The sequence below is a fragment of the Schistocerca gregaria genome, chromosome 3 (genome assembly GCF_023897955.1).
Source record: "Schistocerca gregaria isolate iqSchGreg1 chromosome 3, iqSchGreg1.2, whole genome shotgun sequence".
In the NCBI taxonomy this organism is placed as follows: Eukaryota; Metazoa; Arthropoda; class Insecta; order Orthoptera; family Acrididae; genus Schistocerca; species Schistocerca gregaria.
Genome location: NC_064922.1, coordinates 457,731,577 through 457,749,975, shown reverse-complemented (window position 1 = coordinate 457,749,975; position 18,399 = coordinate 457,731,577). Strand labels below are relative to the sequence as shown.

Sequence of the window (18,399 nt, the reverse complement as noted above, 5' to 3'; positions counted from 1 at the left end):
AGTACAGCTGTCTTGGTGCCATTTTGGACTCCTTCTGTTTCTTGTATATGCAGATCTTAGAAATGATGCACTGCTTGTATTCTGGTTCCTGTACATCTAGGTTTTGGTTTTTACATTGGCTAATTGGAGCCACAGTGAATAACATGTTTTGAAATACCCAGTGTCTCCGCCAGTATCATATGAAAACCACAATCAAGTCCAAATCTGAAGGCAGGGTCATCAGTGAAGTTCAGCACTTAATACTGAAAGCGTTTTTGTCACTGACACTAATGTAGATCCAGAACATGACTAACCTCCTGGGTGGCAAATCCGGTTAATTATACAATCTCTGAATATTCAAGAATGTCATTATATATGCAGACATTGAATATTCCAGAATATACAAACTTTAGAAGCAGAGGATGTGTTAAGAACATTCTAGAAATCATAAATTGTAAATAACAAATAATTTCAGTTTTGCTGGATATGATACAGTGATCCACAGCACAACAGCCAGTCATATTGACCACTATACTAAACAGCTAGCACCACAGGTTATGGTAATATTATTTAGCTATCAGACAAAATCCTTCATCAGACACACAGAGAACAAAACTCACACAAATTTACACAAGCACAGGCATCTTCCTCACATTGTTGTTTTGCTTATCTGCCATTCAACCTCTCCTCTATGTGGGGATTAGCAATCTATCTTCTCATACTGTCGTCATGAATGGTGCTTCTGTGAGTGTGTGCTAGTTTTGTTTTGTTTGCATTTGATTAAGGACTGGATAACATCTAGTAGTGTTTTTCAGTGTGCCTGTCTGCCTCTCAAAACCTACATTAAGAGACGAGTTGCAACATATCCTCTTCATATACTTGTTATTTCACCCTGGATTTTCTATTTTTTAACAGGTAACTAACTCAGTATCTTCCAGCCCAGATATGAATATGACAATTATGTTTACAACATGGCAACAGTAAATACTTTTTGAAACAGGTGTCATGATCTAGCTTGCACAAGTTCTCTGACATATAGTTTCATTCAGTGTAATATGTTCATTTTCTTTTTAAGTTAGATCACTTCACTGATCAAACTGCAATTATATCATGGTAGTGGTAGTAGAGGAATTTTTGTATTTCAAAGAGATGAATATTTTTTGTAAAATGATTTATTTGATTTTTTATTTTGTACTACAGCATTACTTTTAAAATCTATTTTAACATCATGCCAGAGTAAATGAGGAATAATCTCAAAGATTGAAAATTGTTCCACAACATTATGATGGGAAACAAATAATTTTAGTGTTCTGGTTAAGTTTTTCCTTTGGTGGCACACAGCTTTTTTACACATTCTTTGATGTCTTTGATGTAAATAGCAAGGGAAAAGTTAAGTAAGTGCTTTCCAAATGTAAACATTAAACGTGCTAGACAGATCTCTCTTCAATTTTGGCATTCATCAGCTGCTGTTGGAACTGTGGGTTTGTATTTGCTTTATTTTACTGTCAGGAAGATGGATGCAAAGTATGGGCAAAAAGGCATGCTGTTGCACTGATATCATTTGAAACTGGCATGTGAAAAGGCTCTTGCCCCCAAGAAGGCTTTCGTTGCTGAAATCATTCATTTATTTTGCAATGTTCTATTGCATCCTTCAGGACTTCCAGAGTGAAATCAGCAGTGTATGAGTTTGCATTGCTTCCCATATGACCAATTCTGTGTAGCTGTCTTGCAGTTTTGCCAGCTCCTCCAGGCAGATCCATTTTATAACTGTAACATAACAAAAATGATGTAAGATGACTATTATTACTAAAGGAACAAAAAGAAAGGTGTACACATACACACACACACACACACACACACACACACACACACACACACACACACACACACTGAAGAACCAAAGAAATGGGTACACCTGCCTAATATCGTGTAGGGACCCCCAGAGCATGCAGAAGTGCCACAACATGACATGGCATGGACTCGACTAATGTCTGAAGTAGTGCTGTAGGGAAGTGACACCATGAATCCTGCAGGGCTGTCCATAAATCCGTAAGAGTATGCGAGGGTGGAGATCTCTTCCGAACAGCATGTTGCAAGGCATCCCAGATATGCTCAATAATGTTCATGTCTGGGGAGTTTGGTGGCCAGTGGAAGTGTTTAAACTCAGAAGAATGTTCCTGGAGCCACTCTGTAGCAATTCTGGACTCGTGGGGTGTTACATTGCCCTGCTGGAATTGCCCAAGTCCTTCAGAATGCACAATGAGCATGAATGGATGCAAGTGACCAGACAGGATGCTAATGTACAAGTCACCTGTCACAGTCATTTCTAGACATATCAGGGATCCCATATCACTACAACTGCACAAGTCCCTCACCATTACAGAGCCTCCACCAGCCTCAACACTCCCCTGCTGACATGCAGGATCCATAAATTTATGAGGTTGTCTCCATACCCGTATGTACCCATCTGCTCGACGCAATTTGAATCGAGACTTGTCCAAAGGGGCAATGTGTTTCCAGACATTAATAGTTCAATGCTGGTGTTGATGGGCCCAGGCAAGGCATAAAGCTTTGTGTCATCAATGGGACGTCAGTAGGCCTTCGGCTCGGGAAGCCCTTATCGATGATTTTCCATTGAATGGTTCACAAGCTGACACTTGTTGATGGCACAGAGTTGAAATCTGCAGCAACTTGCTGAACGGTTGCACTCCTGTCATTTTGAATGATTATCTTCAATTGCCATTGGTCCTGTTCTTGCAGGACCTTTCTCCAGCAGCAGCGATTTCAGAGATTTAATGTTTTATTGGATTCCTAATATTCACGGTATGCTCGTGAAATGGTCACATGGGAAAATCCCAACTTCATCACCACCTCAGAGATGCTGTGTCCCATTGCCTGGGTACCGACTATAGCACCACATGTTGTTGTTGTTGTCTTCAGTCCTGAGACTGGTTTGATGCAGCTCTCCATGCTACTCTATCCTGTGCAAGCTGCTTCATCTCCCAGTACCTACTGCAACCTACATCCTTCTGAATCTGCTTAGTGTACTCATCTCTCGGTCTCCCTCTACGATTTTTACCCTCCACGCTGCCCTCCAATGCTAAATTTGTGATCCCTTGATGCCTCAAAACATGTCCTACCAACCGATCCCTTCTTCTAGTCAAGTTGTGCCACAAACTTCTCTTCTCCCCAATCCTATTCAATACCTCCTCATTAGTTACGTGATCTATCCACCTTATCTTCAGTATTCTTCTGTAGCACCACATTTCGAAAGCTTCTATTCTCTTCTTGTCCAAACTAGTTATCGTCCATGTTTCACTTCCATACATGGCTACACTCCAAACAAATACTTTCAGAAACGACTTCCTGATCCATAAATCTATATTCGATGTTAACAAATTTCTCTTCTTCAGAAACGCTTTCCTTGCCATTGCCAGTCTACATTTTATATCCTCTCTACTTCGACCATCATCAGTTATTTTACTTCCTAAATAGCAAAACTCCTTTACTACTTTAAGTGTCTCATTTCCTAATCTAATTCCCTCAGCATCACCCGATTTAATTTGACTACATTCCATTATCCTCGTTTTGCTTTTGTTAATGTTCATCTTATATCCTCCTTTCAAGACACTGTCCATTCCGTTCAACTGCTCTTCCAAGTCCTTTGCCGTCTCTGACAGAATTACAATGTCATCGGCGAACCTCAAAGTTTTTACTTCGTCTCCATGAATTTTAATACCTATCCCGAATTTTTATTTTGTTTCCTTTACTGCTTGCTCAATATACAGATTGAATAACATCGGGGAGAGGCTACAACCCTGTCTCACTCCTTTCCCAACCACTGCTTCCCTTTCATGCCCCTCGACTCTTATGACTGCCATCTGGTTTCTGTACAAATTATAAATAGCCTTTCGCTCCCTGTATTTTACCCCTGCCACCTTTAGAATTTGAAAAAGAGTATTCCAGTCAACATTGTCAAAAGCTTTCTCTAAGTCTACAAATGCTAGAAACGTAGGTTTGCCCTTCCTTAATCTTTCTTCTAAGATAAGTCGTAAGGTCAGTATTGCCTCACGTGTTCCAACATTTTGACGGAATCCAAACTGATCCTCCCCGAGGTCTGCATCTACCAGTTTTTCCATTCGTCTGTAAAGAATTCACGTTAGTATTTTGCAGCCGTGCTTATTAAACTGATAGTTCGGTAATTTTCACATCTGTCAGCACCTGCTTTCTTTGGGATTGGAATTATTATATTCTTCTTGAAGTCTGAGGGTATTTCGCCTGTCTCATACATCTTGCTCACCAGCTGGTAGAGTTTTGTCAGGGCTGGTTGTCCCAAGGCCGTCAGTAGTTCTAATGGAATGTTGTCTACTCCGGGGGCCTTGTTTTGACTCAGGTCTTTCAGTGCTCTGTCAAACTCTTCACGCAGTATCGTATCTCCCATTTTGTCTTCATCTACATCCTCTTCCATTTCCATAATATTGTCCTCAAGTACATCGCCCTTGTATAAACCTTCTATATACTCCTTCCACCTTTCTGCCTTCCCTTCTTTGCTTAGAACTGGGCTGCCATCTGAGCTCTTGATATTCATACACTTGGTTCTCTTCTCTCCAAAGGACTCTTTAATTTTCCTGTAGGCAGTATCTATCTTACCCCTAGTGAGATAAGCTTCTACATCCTTACATTTGTCCTCTAGCCATCCCTGTTTAGCCATTTTGCACTTCCTGTCGATCTCATTTTTGAGACGTTTGTATTCCTTTTTGCCTGCTTCATTTACTGCATTTTTATATTTTCTCCTTTCATCAATTAAATTCAATATTTCTTCTGTTACCCAAGGATTTCTAGCAGCCCTCGTCTTAGTACCTACTTTATCCTCTGCTGCCTTCACTCCTACATCCCTCAGAGCTACCCATTCTTCTTCTACTGTATTTCTTTCCCCTATTCCTGTCAATTGTTCCCTTATGCTCTCCCTGAATCTCTGTACAACCTCTGGTTCTTTCAGTTTATCCAGGTCCCATCTCCTTAATTTTCCACATTTTTGCAGTTTCTTCAGTTTTAATCTACAGGTCATAACCAGTAGATTGTGGTCAGAGTCCACATCTGCCCCTGGAAATGTCTTACAACTTAAAACCTGGTTCCTAAATCTCTGTCTTACCATTATATAATCTATCTGATACCTTTTAGTATCGCCAGGGTTCTTCCACGTATACAACCTTCTTTCATGATTCTTAAACCAAGTGTTAGCTATGATTAAGTTGTGCTCTGTGCAAAATTCTACTAGGCGGCTTCCTCTTTCATTTCTTAGCCCCAATCCATATTCACCTACTATGTTTCCTTCTCTCCCTTTTCCTACACTCGAATTCCAGTCACCCATTACTATTAAATTTTCGTCTCCCTTCACTATCTGAATAATTTCTTTTATTTCATCGTACATTTCTTCAATTTCTTCATCATCTGCAGAGCTAGTTGGCATATAAACTTGTACTACTGTAGTAGGTGTGGGCTTCGTATCTATCTTGGCCACAATAATGCGTTCACTATGCTGTTTGTAGTAGCTTACCCGCATTCCTATTTTCCTATTCATTATTAATCCTACTCCTGCATTATCCCTATTTGATTTTGTGTTTATAACCCTGTAATCACCTGACCAGAAGTCTTGTTCCTCCTGCCACCGAACTTCACTAATTCCCACTATATCTAACTTTAACCTATCCATTTCCCTTTTTAAATTTTCTAACCTACCTGCCCGATTAAGGGATCTGACATTCCACACTCCGATCCGTAGAACGCCAGTTTTCTTTCTCCTGATAACGATATCCTCCTGAGTAGTCCCCGCCCGGAGATCCGAATGGGGGACTATTTTACCTCCGGAATATTTTACCCAAGAGGATGCCATCATCATTTAATCATACAGTAAAGCTGCATGTCCTCGGGAAAAATTACGGCTGTAGTTTCCCCTTGCTTTCAGCCGTTCGCAGTACCAGCACAGCAAGGCCGTTTTGGTTAATGTTGCAAGGCCAGATCAGTCAATCATCCAGACTGTTGCCCCTGCAACTACTGAAAAGGCTGCTGCCCCTCTTCAGGAACCACACGTTTGTCTGGCCTCTCAACAGATACCCCTCCGTTGTGGTTGCACCTACGGTACGGCCATCTGTATCGCTGAGGCACGCAAGCCTCCCCACCAACGGCAAGGTCCATGGTTCATGGGGGGGGGGAGCACCACATTCAAACTCAATTAAATCTTGATGACCTAGCAGTAACTGATCTAACAACTGCACCAGACATTTGTTGTCTTATATAAGCGTTGCCAATCACAGTGCCATATTCTGCATGTTTACACCTCTCTGTATTTGAATATGCATGCCTATACCAGTTTCTTTTCTGCTTCAGTGTGTGTCTATATAATGAAAAACCTTTAATGTGAGATTGCAGAAGAGTGTGAATGCTAGGTCAATTAAGGCCAAGAATCATTTCACAGACAGTAAGTTTCTTCTCCTTGTTTCAGTATTATAACAACATTTTCTTTCGTATTTGATTTAAAATGTTGGGTTATGCAGAGAAAATTCCAGTCTGGAGTTAATCCTTCAAAACTGTCTGAACCCTTGATATAGGATAGAGCATGTGGCTCATCTCTTCCTAGTACAGAAAGTACAACCCATTGTCAATGACTGTGGTAGTGTAAATGAGAAATTCTTTGAAACAGTAAGAACAGTAAAATCTGTGGCAAAAGCCCATGACTGGACTGTTGTCCTGACTATTCACTGTAGCACTAGGGGGAGAGAGGTGAGGAATCCTTCAGCACAGCAGCCTATTAGCCCCAGAAATGCTATGGTATGCAATTTTGTCATATGATAACATGCTTGGAGACTGTGGGTGTTATTTGAAGACAAATGTTGATGGTGTTGATGATATTCGGTAATCATATGGACAGCAGGCTGAGTTAACCTGGGACTATTGTGTAGGGATTGGAATGAGGAAAAATGCCCACATTTACCCTGTATTCCCATGACCTCCAGAGTCAGGGCTCAGTGCACTACCCACTAGATCAACACAGCCACCATGAAAGAAAAAAAAAAAAAAGAAAAGAAAAGAAAAAAAATCTGATGATGGTCATCAAAGACCAAAACCAGTAATCTGTTAAACAAAAAAATTGTGACCACAGACGGAAATTAAAGGAAACTTATTACATATATGGGTCACTGTGTTTTTTCGCGACGATGTTGCATCTTGTGTAAGGATAAATATTTTTCACAATTTGCGTTATACCAAGTTGCACTTCCTTTTCCCATCTTTCACTTAGTTTACTTCCTGACAAGACTAGGATCTTATCCAAAGTAGCTCTTAAAAATGAAGGATGAAACAGTTATATTTACAAACATAGATAGCTGCAACAATGCAAATCGGGACTCAGTCTAAACAGTAAGTCCCCCTGTATCCTAGAGCTAACAATGAAAAACAATACTTCACAACATCAAGAAGCCTTCTCGTTGTCAAGCTGCAACAAAGATGGAATAGCTTACTCCGTTGGGGCACAGCAGTATTAAGTTACCAGTAAGCTATGAAGTGTTAACCACAAAATTTTAAAGTGCCTTTGTATATGATATTAACTTGGTTTAAGTTGTCATTATGAGGAGTGTGTGTTGTAGTAAACTGCAAAATATCCTTGCTGCCTTTATCAGTAACAACAGCAACATAGCAAATTTCAGGTATGTTGGACAAGAAACCACTTTTAATTATACCAATATAATGCAAAACTATCAAGAATATGCCATCCATGTTAACCCTTTCAGACCCTCTGGTTACAATTGTGTACATTAATTTTTACCATGTCGTAGCTGTAACACAAGTATTTTTCCCAATGGAAACCTGAAGTACACATTTGTGAACGTTCAACCTTCTCATCATGTGCAAGTGTTCCAACTGTTGGGCATCACTATGGAAATATCAGCAAATCAATGCAGCATCACAACATAAAGAAAAATTTTCTTTCCATCAGAAAAAAACCTGTTCTAAAATAGTTAAGCAGTAAAATGTCAATGGCACAACTACTTCTTTACTTGTGGAACCACACAGTTAAGAGATAACGACAAATACCAAAATGCATTAGACTAAGTTCCAAACACTACTATTGCAATCACATATGTGACAAGATTATGATGAAGACAGTTACTAATTTCCCATCTAAAAAACTAAATGTTACATGTGTCTAATGAAAGTTAATAATTTCATGCATTTTTTCTGAAAGTTATCATATAGCTGCAAATGTTTACATCATTGGATAAATAGAAGGTATATGTATGTAATTGTATTGTATGTCATATGACATTGTAGCCTGAGATATCACATGAGGTGTGTTCAGCCAACTGTCAGAAAGAGTTTTCTTCCCCTGCACACATTGGCCCCTTTCCTTGTGGATATGTGAAAGCTGCATTGTGTACATGACCATAGAGAGTATGTTAATTTAATGGATGTGTGATAGTGCAGTATTATGTTTGTGTTGTACAATGGAGATGAGAGAGGGGAGTGAGTGAAACCTGGTGCCAGCACATAGCCTACACCTCTTGAATAGCACTAACAGATCTGCCAAACTTAACAATCTCATCATATCAACAGATCATATCAGACTGTCTGCCAGGCACTTGATTGTGAATTGCAGAGTAGTCAAGTGGTTGTAGACATGCTCTCACTTCATGAGACACTGCAGAGAAGTTTGAAATTTAATCCAGGATATTGGTGAAAAGATTGGTGATCAGGAACTTTATGACCCCCTCTGCCAGCCAAATACTGGCAGTGAAAACTTCATCTACCACCAGGATTCAAACAAGTTTATTTATGAGCTGAGCACTGCAACACAGGCATTTGTTGGTCACCTATGCTGCAGAGTCTAATGAGACACCCTCCTCTAGCATTACTTTTTCTCAACAGTAATGGTCAATGCCAGTAATTATTTTTAGAATTTTGCACAGGTCAATATTATCTCAGCTACTTTTGTGGAAAATTTCATATAATTTTTACACAACATGTTATATTTCAAGCTAAAATTTATGAAAATGAATTAATTTATTTTTGATGTTACAATCGATTTTTTTTTTTTTTTTTTACATTTGAAACTACAAATTATTTAGCATGCTTAATATTTCTATTATTAATTACACAATCTAGTTTTTGGTTAAAGGGACCCTACAGAAAATTTTGTAGCAGCCAAGCTTTGAATTCTTCATGCCTGTGTGAACTTTTGAAGATGAATACTGTTTGGGATTGGAATCAGCAATGGCAGGATGCTCTTCATGAGATCAAAGGACAGTTATGTCAAAGTCAGATATTGTTCAGACCAGGTTTGTCCCTTCCTTTTTGTGTTATGACAGACAGTAGTGATGTTGGTTTGGCTACTCATTATTTCCGGAGGTTGAAGGTGTTTTTGAGCATAGGTCTCTTGCATTGACTAGTTGAGTTTTGCAGAAACATGAAAAGACATACACTGTAACTGTGAAAGAACTTTTGGCTGTACACTGTGCGTTCAAGTTTCAGAATTATTTACTAGGTCACAAAGTCTTCATCTGTGCTGATCACAAAGCATTATGTTATCTCCAGGTGTATAAGCTGTATCATAATAGAATTACTTGCTGGGCATTGTTTTTACAGCAGTTCAATTACAAAATCAGATACACTAAGGGCACAATGCATTTGCCAATGCTTTGTCTAGGCTACCTTTAGGGAGTGAACCATCAAACAACTTTGGAGAAGGAGAGAAAGAGTTTAAAATTATGTACCTGAGAGGAGTGAAAGAGGAAAAAGAGAACTTGAAAATTTGTGAAGGCATGCGCAAGTATCAAAATCATGACCAGTACTGGCAACTGGTTAAGACATGTTGGTTAAGAAAGGAGGAGAAAAGACAGAACAATAGAACAATTTGTAAGATACACAAAGGTATTTTATTCTGGATCACAAGACTGATTCAGATGACTGGAAACTATGTTGGTCGGAACAATGTATTGATACTTTAATTACGTAAACACATGAGAGTTTTTGTAATTGAGGATCAACCAGCTGTACACAAAAGATTCAGAAAAACATCTATTTTTATAATACAGGAAGGAGAGTCAAGAAGAAGAATGTCAGCTGTGACGGATGTCAAAGAGTGAAGGGATGTTTGAGAGTCCGTGAGGAGAGCTTGAGATTAGATTCTTCATCGGAGGCTTGTAGGGCGGCCAGGTTGGATAGGTCTATGATGCACAAAATAGTATTGATCCACAAGAAAAAATCTGTGGCAATGTTATCCATGCCTTTGATGTAGCAAACGTGGGTTGGGAATTGGGAGACTACATCAAAGTGGTGGAAACCCCATGGGGGTGGGTCCTCGGGGGAGGAGGGAAGGGGGGGAGGGGGGGGGGGGTTGCTCAAAGTGTCTGTGAGTGGTTCATGATCCATGAGGATGAAGCACAAGCGACCCTCCACATTGAGGCAGAAGTGTTTGATGGCCTTCTAGGCCGCAAGGAATTCTCTACTGAAAGCGGAGTATTTCTTCTGAGCTGCTGATAGTTTTTTTAGAGAAGAAATGAAGAGAGGAAACCATGTCTGCCTTGCATTGCGGTAGTGTCACTCCCACTGCAACGTCACTGGCATCTGCAGTGATGAACAACTCGGCCGAGGGGTCAGGGTAGGCGAGCACGCGACATGAGCTAAAAAAGTCTTTAGTGCACTGAAGGCCTCCAGAATAGGTGCAGTCCAATGAATGGGTTTGAGTCTTGAAGTCTCTTTACCAGAGAGTGAATCTTTCAGTGTGGCCTGCACGGCAGTGGAAGAGGGCATGTGTGGGCAATAGTAATTTATGGTGCCCAGGAAATGTCAGAGTTCTTTGTAAGTAGAAGAGGGCGGCATTGATGTGATGGGCTGCACGCGAGATTTGGGGGGCTGTATTCTGTCAGTGGAGATGGTGTAACCCAGGAAAGTGATGGAAGGCTGGTGCAATTGGAATTTGTCTTTGTTGACCTCAATGCCATTGGAGTTCAAGGTCTGGAGGACCATGGATAAATGATGTTTATATTATTCAGCTCACTTGTTGAAAATGAGTGTGTCAGCCAGATATGCAAAGCAAATCTCAAACTGTCATAAGATGGAGTCAATGAGCCACTGCCATGTTTGCGCCGCATTTTTCAGGCCAAATGGCATGAAGTTGTATTGGAACAAACCAAGCGGTGTGATAATAACTGTTTTAGGGATGTCTTCCGGCGCTACGGCAATCTCATGGTAGGCACTTTTACAGTCAATAACACTGAAGATTGTAGAGCCTGATAACATATGAGGGAAATCATGTATGTTAGGCACAGGGTAATGGTCCATTAGGGTACGAGCATTTAGACATCTGTAATCACCGCACATGTGGAAAGAACCATCGTGTTTGAGGGTGAGGTGAATCGGTGAAGACCAGTTGCTGCCTGATGGTTGCAGGATATCTGCCTCCCAAAGTTCATTGATTTGCTGCCGAGCCGCAGGCAGCTCAATAGGGTTGAGGCATCTAGCTTTGTGCCTAATAGGAGAGCTGGCAGTGGTAACTATCTTGTGCATCATTCTGTCAGTGACAGAAGAAACTGAGAACTGCACGAGACTGATCATTGTCCTGATGCAAAGTTTTTGGACGAGTAGGGCACTATGAGATGCAGCCGTTAGCGCAAGTGGGAAAGGGCAGCCCGAAAGTCACATGCCTAGTACGTGAGTGTGCTGTGTGCTTGTGTGGAGAGGGCACCTGTGTGCGCAGTGCAGAGTGTGTCAGAAAGAGCAGTGAGTGTTTGCTGTCAACCTGCACTTGATAATTGGCACAGACGAGAGCGGCATTGGCATCGCGCGTGGAACAGCGATGGTCTCTGAGTCACATGGCTGGCACACAGGGCAGTTGTTTGCGCAGTGTGCATGGTCATGTCATGCATGTGACTGTCATTAGAAGCACTGTTTGAAACACATGGCACTGAAAATAGTGAGCATGTCAGGGCTGCGGAGTCTACCGGACACGAATTGTCACACATAATTAATGTGTTGGAATAATCTGATGAGTGCCATGGCTGGTGTCAGCTGGAGAAGCTCGATTAGGTGGCAGAACTGTGGACTGCAGTTTTAGCAGCGAGTTACGAGCTGTGACGAGCTCTTTGTAGGTGTGTGCAATGCAATGTTTCAGCTCATCATTGTCCCAGTGGAGTTGTGCCTCCGAGTCATATTCTGACAGCAGATTAGTTACATAGGTCACAATGCCATCCATGAGGGTGAAGCACTCACATACTAACTCACATGTCATGAGAGAAGAAGAGTGGGTAACATAAGTGTGGGAGCACAGTATCTGAGTGTTAGTGGGATGGTGTAACACTAAGCCCTGAACTACGTTCGGAGAGAGCTTGTAATGGGACAAAAAATCCATACTGAGAACTTGTTCATCAATGTCGGCAATGTAGAAAGTCCACGTAAAACACAGATAATGAGATAGGTGCACTGTAACTTTGACACCACCTGAGTATTGTAATGTTGATGTGTTGACAGCTCGTAGAAGTGACCTCGGTGAGAAAACGGAAGGATCCATCGATGTAGGTGATAGACACATCAGAACCAGTGTCAACTAGGAAAGTGAGTCATGATGAAATGTCAGTCACATACAAACGACCGCTCAGCAGGGCGCACGAGTGGACAGAGTGCAATGTATGAGGATGCCCGTGAAGTTCCCCACAGGACTCGAATACTTTGAGGTCCTGCAGTTTGGCGTTTGGAAGCTGGCAAGGTAACCAGCACTTCTTAGCATCCTTGCCAAAAACCTTGTGGTACCAGCTGTGTGGATGAGCTGGATGTGGTGGTGGTGGTGGTGGTGGTGGTGGTGGTGGTGGTGGTGGTGGTGACTGAGGCAGCTGAGGAGGCTTGTCCTTGTCAATTTGTTCTGGCATGCATACCAGCACATATGGTGTGTGGGCAATCCTGGAGTGTTCAGATGGTGGAGAGAGCAAGTGGATGCTCCCAGGTGATGTAGAAGGTGTGGAGGCAGAGCGAGCCCTGTCTCTGCCAGCAGCCAGCCGGTAAGTGGGAGCAGTTGTGCCAACTGACGGTGAGTGGTGAGCTGGCAGGTGTTGTCATAGCAATGAATACAGTTGGTCTGTGATGCAGAGACGAGAGCCAATTGACTCAAAGGAGTGTGGTAGCAGGTGGATCTGCAGGTCAGTAGGCGGCTTGGCAGACCACACTGCCCGCAGAGTGACATCCGGCATGGTATGTTCACTCACAAGTAACCGAAGGGAAGCCAGAATTGTGATGGGGTTCAGTTCCCCAGGTATTCCTTGTACAAGATCTTGATGATTATTTCTTGTGGTGAGCAGGCGAGTCATCCAATGATCATCTTCTTTGTGAACTCATATTTTGGTGGAGGCAGTGGCGAGAGGAGTAGATCGCAAGTTAAGTCTGAAATATCAAAGAGGTGCATGACGAGACACAGGAATTTAGAGTTGTCATCGGGTAGGCGATGCAACTCAAAAAGATGCTCTACAAGCACAAACCATGACACCGGGTTGTACTTGTATAAGGGCGGCAGCTTTGGCAGATGACTTGGAGGTGGGGACGAAGGTAGCTTTGGTGTCTCTTGGAAAACTGTCTGGTCTGTGACAGGAGAGGCTATACAGCAGGCCAGCATGGTAGGTGCGGGTGTGTTTCTGGCAAAAATGTCCATACCAGCCACGGGCTGCATTGTCCTTGATGTGTCGCAAAAACACCACACTGCTGACACGATCGGTACTGTGGGAATGGGCAGCTGTGCAGTAGGTGTTGGGATCCCGTAAACTGGGCCGTAGGCTACAGGCACTGATTTGAATTGACCCATCTCAAAAATAACATGGGAGTCCAGCACAGCACACACAGGCAGTGCTGTGGGACACTGGAACACAGCTGAGTGGCCGGAACTGGGGCCCCCTGCAAGTGCTGGGGGAAGGGGGGGTGGGGGGGGGGGGAGGCGGGAGGGTGTGCGTTGGTAACTTGTACGACAAAAGTTTGAGTTCTCTGCACACGTTGAAGATACACCCCATGAGGTCAGACTGTAAATGACTGGTGGAACTTGCGGAAAGTCACTTTAGTGTGGTACAACGCCGTTGGAAGGCGAAGCACCAAATGATGCATTCGACCCAACGTGGTCAAAAACTTGAGCGACCAGTCTGGGGAGGGGGGGAAGGGGGGGGGGGGTGAGTATGGAGAGTTTTGTACACTAAAATATCCTTGATTAGTTTGCAAATGAGGCAATACTGGACCAGGTCATGGTTGATAGTGGCCGGGTGCATTTTGCGGTAATGGCAGCGCTGCACATGGCACCACAGTAACTGTCGTTACAGCCCATGGAGAGTCAAACTACTTGTACAGGTGCAGATCACTTTGAGCATTATACAGTCGGTCAGTAGGTACATAGTTCTGAATATTGTTCACTTTAAACTTGACATGTTGGTGAACACAGTCTGGCAACATGAAACCTGAGTCCATTGCTTGTGTTAGTTGTGGAGCACTTGACCGTTATAAAGCGACAAAGTTTGAGGTTAACATGGCTGGAGATCACTAATTGCTGTGAATTAATCTAGAACTGGTCATTGGTGAAGGAATGAAGAGGTTCAGCGATTGTTGTTGAGCTTCCAAATCTTCGAACAAAGTGTTTGGTGCATGGTGGCATGCACATAACACGTTGGTGCTACAACACCTGGTGCAGTAGTTGCAGAAGACGTGCAAACTTCGGGGTCACGAGTATTGGAATGAGGTGCATGTAGAGGTATACTGAACAAACTGTCCCACAAATATCTGCACAAAAATATAAATTTCCAAAGTAGTCATACACAGTACACAGCAAGAGACATCAATGCAGACTCTTCGGAAATACATGGTGGCTCGAATGTCCGATCTCATGTTTTTCATGGTCGATATGACCACATACCATATATGTGAACACTTTTTAATCCATTCTGGTGTGAACCCTGTGTACTTATTTTGCAATATAGATAGGCAAAACAATGCCGTGTGATGTGAGGGAGGTGTTGAACAGCATACTTAGTACACTAAACAATGTTTCAGTATTCAATGTGAAAGCTAGGGAGTAAGTTACCTTTTTGTTGGAGCGTGTGATGAGAAATCTAGGGAGGAAACTGAAAGATATGGGTGGATCCACTTCCACATTCCTGTATGGCTGCACCCTTGTTGGTCCAGTTGACTTACAAGAGGTCTTAGGTGCTGGGTAATGTACTCAAACATCTGTCAACTACATCAGACTGAAATTTGTAAATTGTTAGCTGAGAATTACATTATAAGAAAAATCCTTGGAACTATTTGTTTAGAAAAGTAGTCACTACTCTGGACAGTCTTATTCAACATACATGTATGTATTTTCAAGTGGGGGGATTAACTTCCCAGTACATCATGTAACTTTACGTAATGCCATAGAAGGTTGATATGTGAAAACTTAAAAAATTCAAGAGTACATTCTATGAACCATGTTGTAAATAATTATCAGAATCTGATAAAATTAGGCTCTGTTAGGTTAGTAGTCATACATTTCAAAGAATTTTTGTATCTCAACACTCAGTATGTAATTATTATTTTTTTTTTATTAGTAGCAAATGAATCTTCTAGGGTTTTATGTACGTAGGTTAGTTAGGGTGTACAATCAGCAAATAGTGTGGAAGACACTTATGATTGTGATTGTAAATCATGTATAGACTGTATAACACCATGTACATATTTTTGACTGCACACACTGATGTTGGTCCTAAACCTAATCGATTATATCATCATTCAAAGCTATCTATGGCTCTGATTACCTGTATTTATCCTAAGTACTGCATTATTGCATCTCATTGAAAATTGGATTGTGTGCAAACTCTTACTTAACTCTGTTTTGGCTACTCCTGGTCATCATGACCAGCATATCCTCACAAACTCTGATTAATGTGGCTGATTGATTTTGTGCTATACTCCTACTTGTGATTCAGTATATTCTTCTGGTCAGTATCCGTCACTGTGAGTTTCTCGAGTCTTTTCACTCATCATTGTACACTTAGGCTCAGAATATTTTTCCTTTTCTTTTAATGATTTTGAAGGTGTAACGTTATAGATATAAACACGCGATTTGTAATTCTAGTAATTTACATTGCTTCTTCACTTATCTCTATAGTTTAGTGTTTTAATATTGTAGTTTTGACTTTGTATCACTTCAGAATGTTACACATATCTGAAAATCTGAATTCCATGTTTATACATGTACAGATTGTGACTTGAATCCTCCACCATGAACAATGGACTTTGACGTTGGTGGGGAGTCTTACATGCCTCAGCGATATGGATAGCCATACTGTAGGTGCAACCACAATGGAGGGGTATCTGTTGAGAGGCCAGACAAACCTGTGGCTCCTGAAGAGGGGCACCAGCCTTTTCAGTAGATGCATTGGCAACAGTCTGTATGACTGACTGATCTGGCCTTGTAACACTAACCAAAACGGCCTTCCTGTGCTGGTACTGCGATAGGCTGAAAGCAAGGGGAAACTACAGCCGTAATTTTTCCCAAGAGCATGCAGCTTTACTGTATGGTTAAATGATGATGGTGTCCTTTTGGGTGAAATATTCTGGAGGTAAAATAGTCCCCCATTTGGATCTCTGGGTGGGGACTACTCAGGGGGACATTTTATCAGGAGAAAGAAAACTGGCATTCAATGGGTCAGAGTGTGGAATGTCAAATCCCTTAATCAGGCAGGTAGGCTAGAAACTTTGAAAAGGGAAATGGATAGGTTAAAGTTAGATATAGTGGGAATTAGTGAAATATGGTGGCAGGAGGAACAAGACTTCTCAGGTGAGTACAGGGTTATAAATACAATATCAAATAGGGGTAATGCAGAAGTAGGTTTAATAATGAATTAAAAAATATGAATGTGGGTAAGCTACTACAAACAGCATAGTGAACACATTATTGTAGCCAAGATAGATACGAAGCCCACGCCCATCACAGTAGTACAAGTTTATAAGCCAACTAACTCCACAGATGATGAAGAGATTGATGAAATGTATGATGAGATAAAAGAAATTATCCAGATAGTGAAGGGAGATGAAAATTTAATAGTCATGGGAGACTGGAATTCGATAGTAGGATAAGGAAGAGAATGAAATGTAGTAAGTGAATATGAAAATTGGGTAAGGAATGAAAGAGGAAGCTGCCTGGTAGACTTTTGCACAGAGCATAACTTAATCATAGCTAACACTTGGTTAAAAAATCATGGAAGAAGAGTGTAAAGAGTGTATACATGGAAAAAGCCTAGAGATACTGGAAGGTTTCAGATAGCTTATATAATGGTAAGACAGATATTTAGGAACGAGGTTTTAAATTTTAAGACATTTCCAGGGGCAGATGTGGACTCTGACCACAACCTATTGGTTATGAACTGTAGATTAAAACTGAAGAAACTGCAAGAAGGTGGGAATTTAAGGAGATGGGACTTGGATAAACTGACAGAACCAGAGGTTGTGCAGAGTTTCAGGGAGAGCGTTCGGGAACAATCGAGAATAATGGGGGAAACAAATACAGTAGAAGAAGAATGGGTAGCTTTGAGAAATAAAATAGTGAAGGCAGCAGAGGATCAAGTAGGTAAAAAGACAAGGGCTAATAGAAATCCTTGGGTAATAGAAGAGATATAAAATTTAACTGATGAAAGGAGAGAATACGAAACTGCAGTAAAAGGAAGCAGGCAAAAATAAATACAAACATTTCAAAAATGAGATCGACATTAAGTGCAAAATGGCTAAGCATGGATGACTAGAGGACACATGTAAGGATATAGAGGCATATATCACTAGGGGTAAGATAGATACTGCCTATAGGAAAATTAAAGATACCTTTGGAAAAAAGAGAACCACTTGTATAAATATCAAGAGTTCACATGGAAAACCAGTTCTAAGTGAAGAAGGAAAAGCAGAAAGGTGGAAGGAGTATATAGAGCGCCTACACAAGGGCAATGTACTTGAGGACAACATTATGGAAATGGAAGAGGATGTAGATGATGATGAAATGGGAGATGTACCGCGTGAAGAATTTGACTGAGCACTAAACCACCTAAGTAAAACAAAAAGTCTCCAGGAATAGACACAATCCATTAGAACTACCGATAGCCTTGGGAGAGCCAGCCATGATGAAACTCTACCTTCTGGTGAGCAAGATGTATGAGACAGGCGAAATACCCTCAGACTTCAAGAAGAATGTAATAATTCCAGCCCCCTAGAAAGCAAGTGTTGACAGATATGAAAATTAACGAACTATCAGTTTAATAAGCCATGGCTGCAAAATACTAAGACGAATTCCTTACAGACAAGTATAAAAACTGGTAGAAGCTGACCTTGCGGATGGTCAGTTTGGATTCCATAGAAATGTTGGAACATGTGCGGCAA

The 18,399-nt window shown here is 41.4% G+C and overlaps 1 protein-coding gene across 1 annotated transcript in view; it reads right to left on the bottom strand.

Moving 5' to 3' along the window:
• Positions 1-1,133: 1,133 nt before the first annotated feature.
• Positions 1,134-18,399, bottom strand: part of LOC126355964 (alanine--glyoxylate aminotransferase-like) — a 62,597-nt gene continuing 45,331 nt past the window's right edge. Inside the window, exon 7 of the mRNA XM_050006570.1 lies at positions 1,134-1,746. Coding sequence (XP_049862527.1) covers positions 1,596-1,746 — 151 coding nt within the window. The 3' untranslated portion in view covers positions 1,134-1,595. The remainder of the gene's footprint in view (positions 1,747-18,399) is intronic.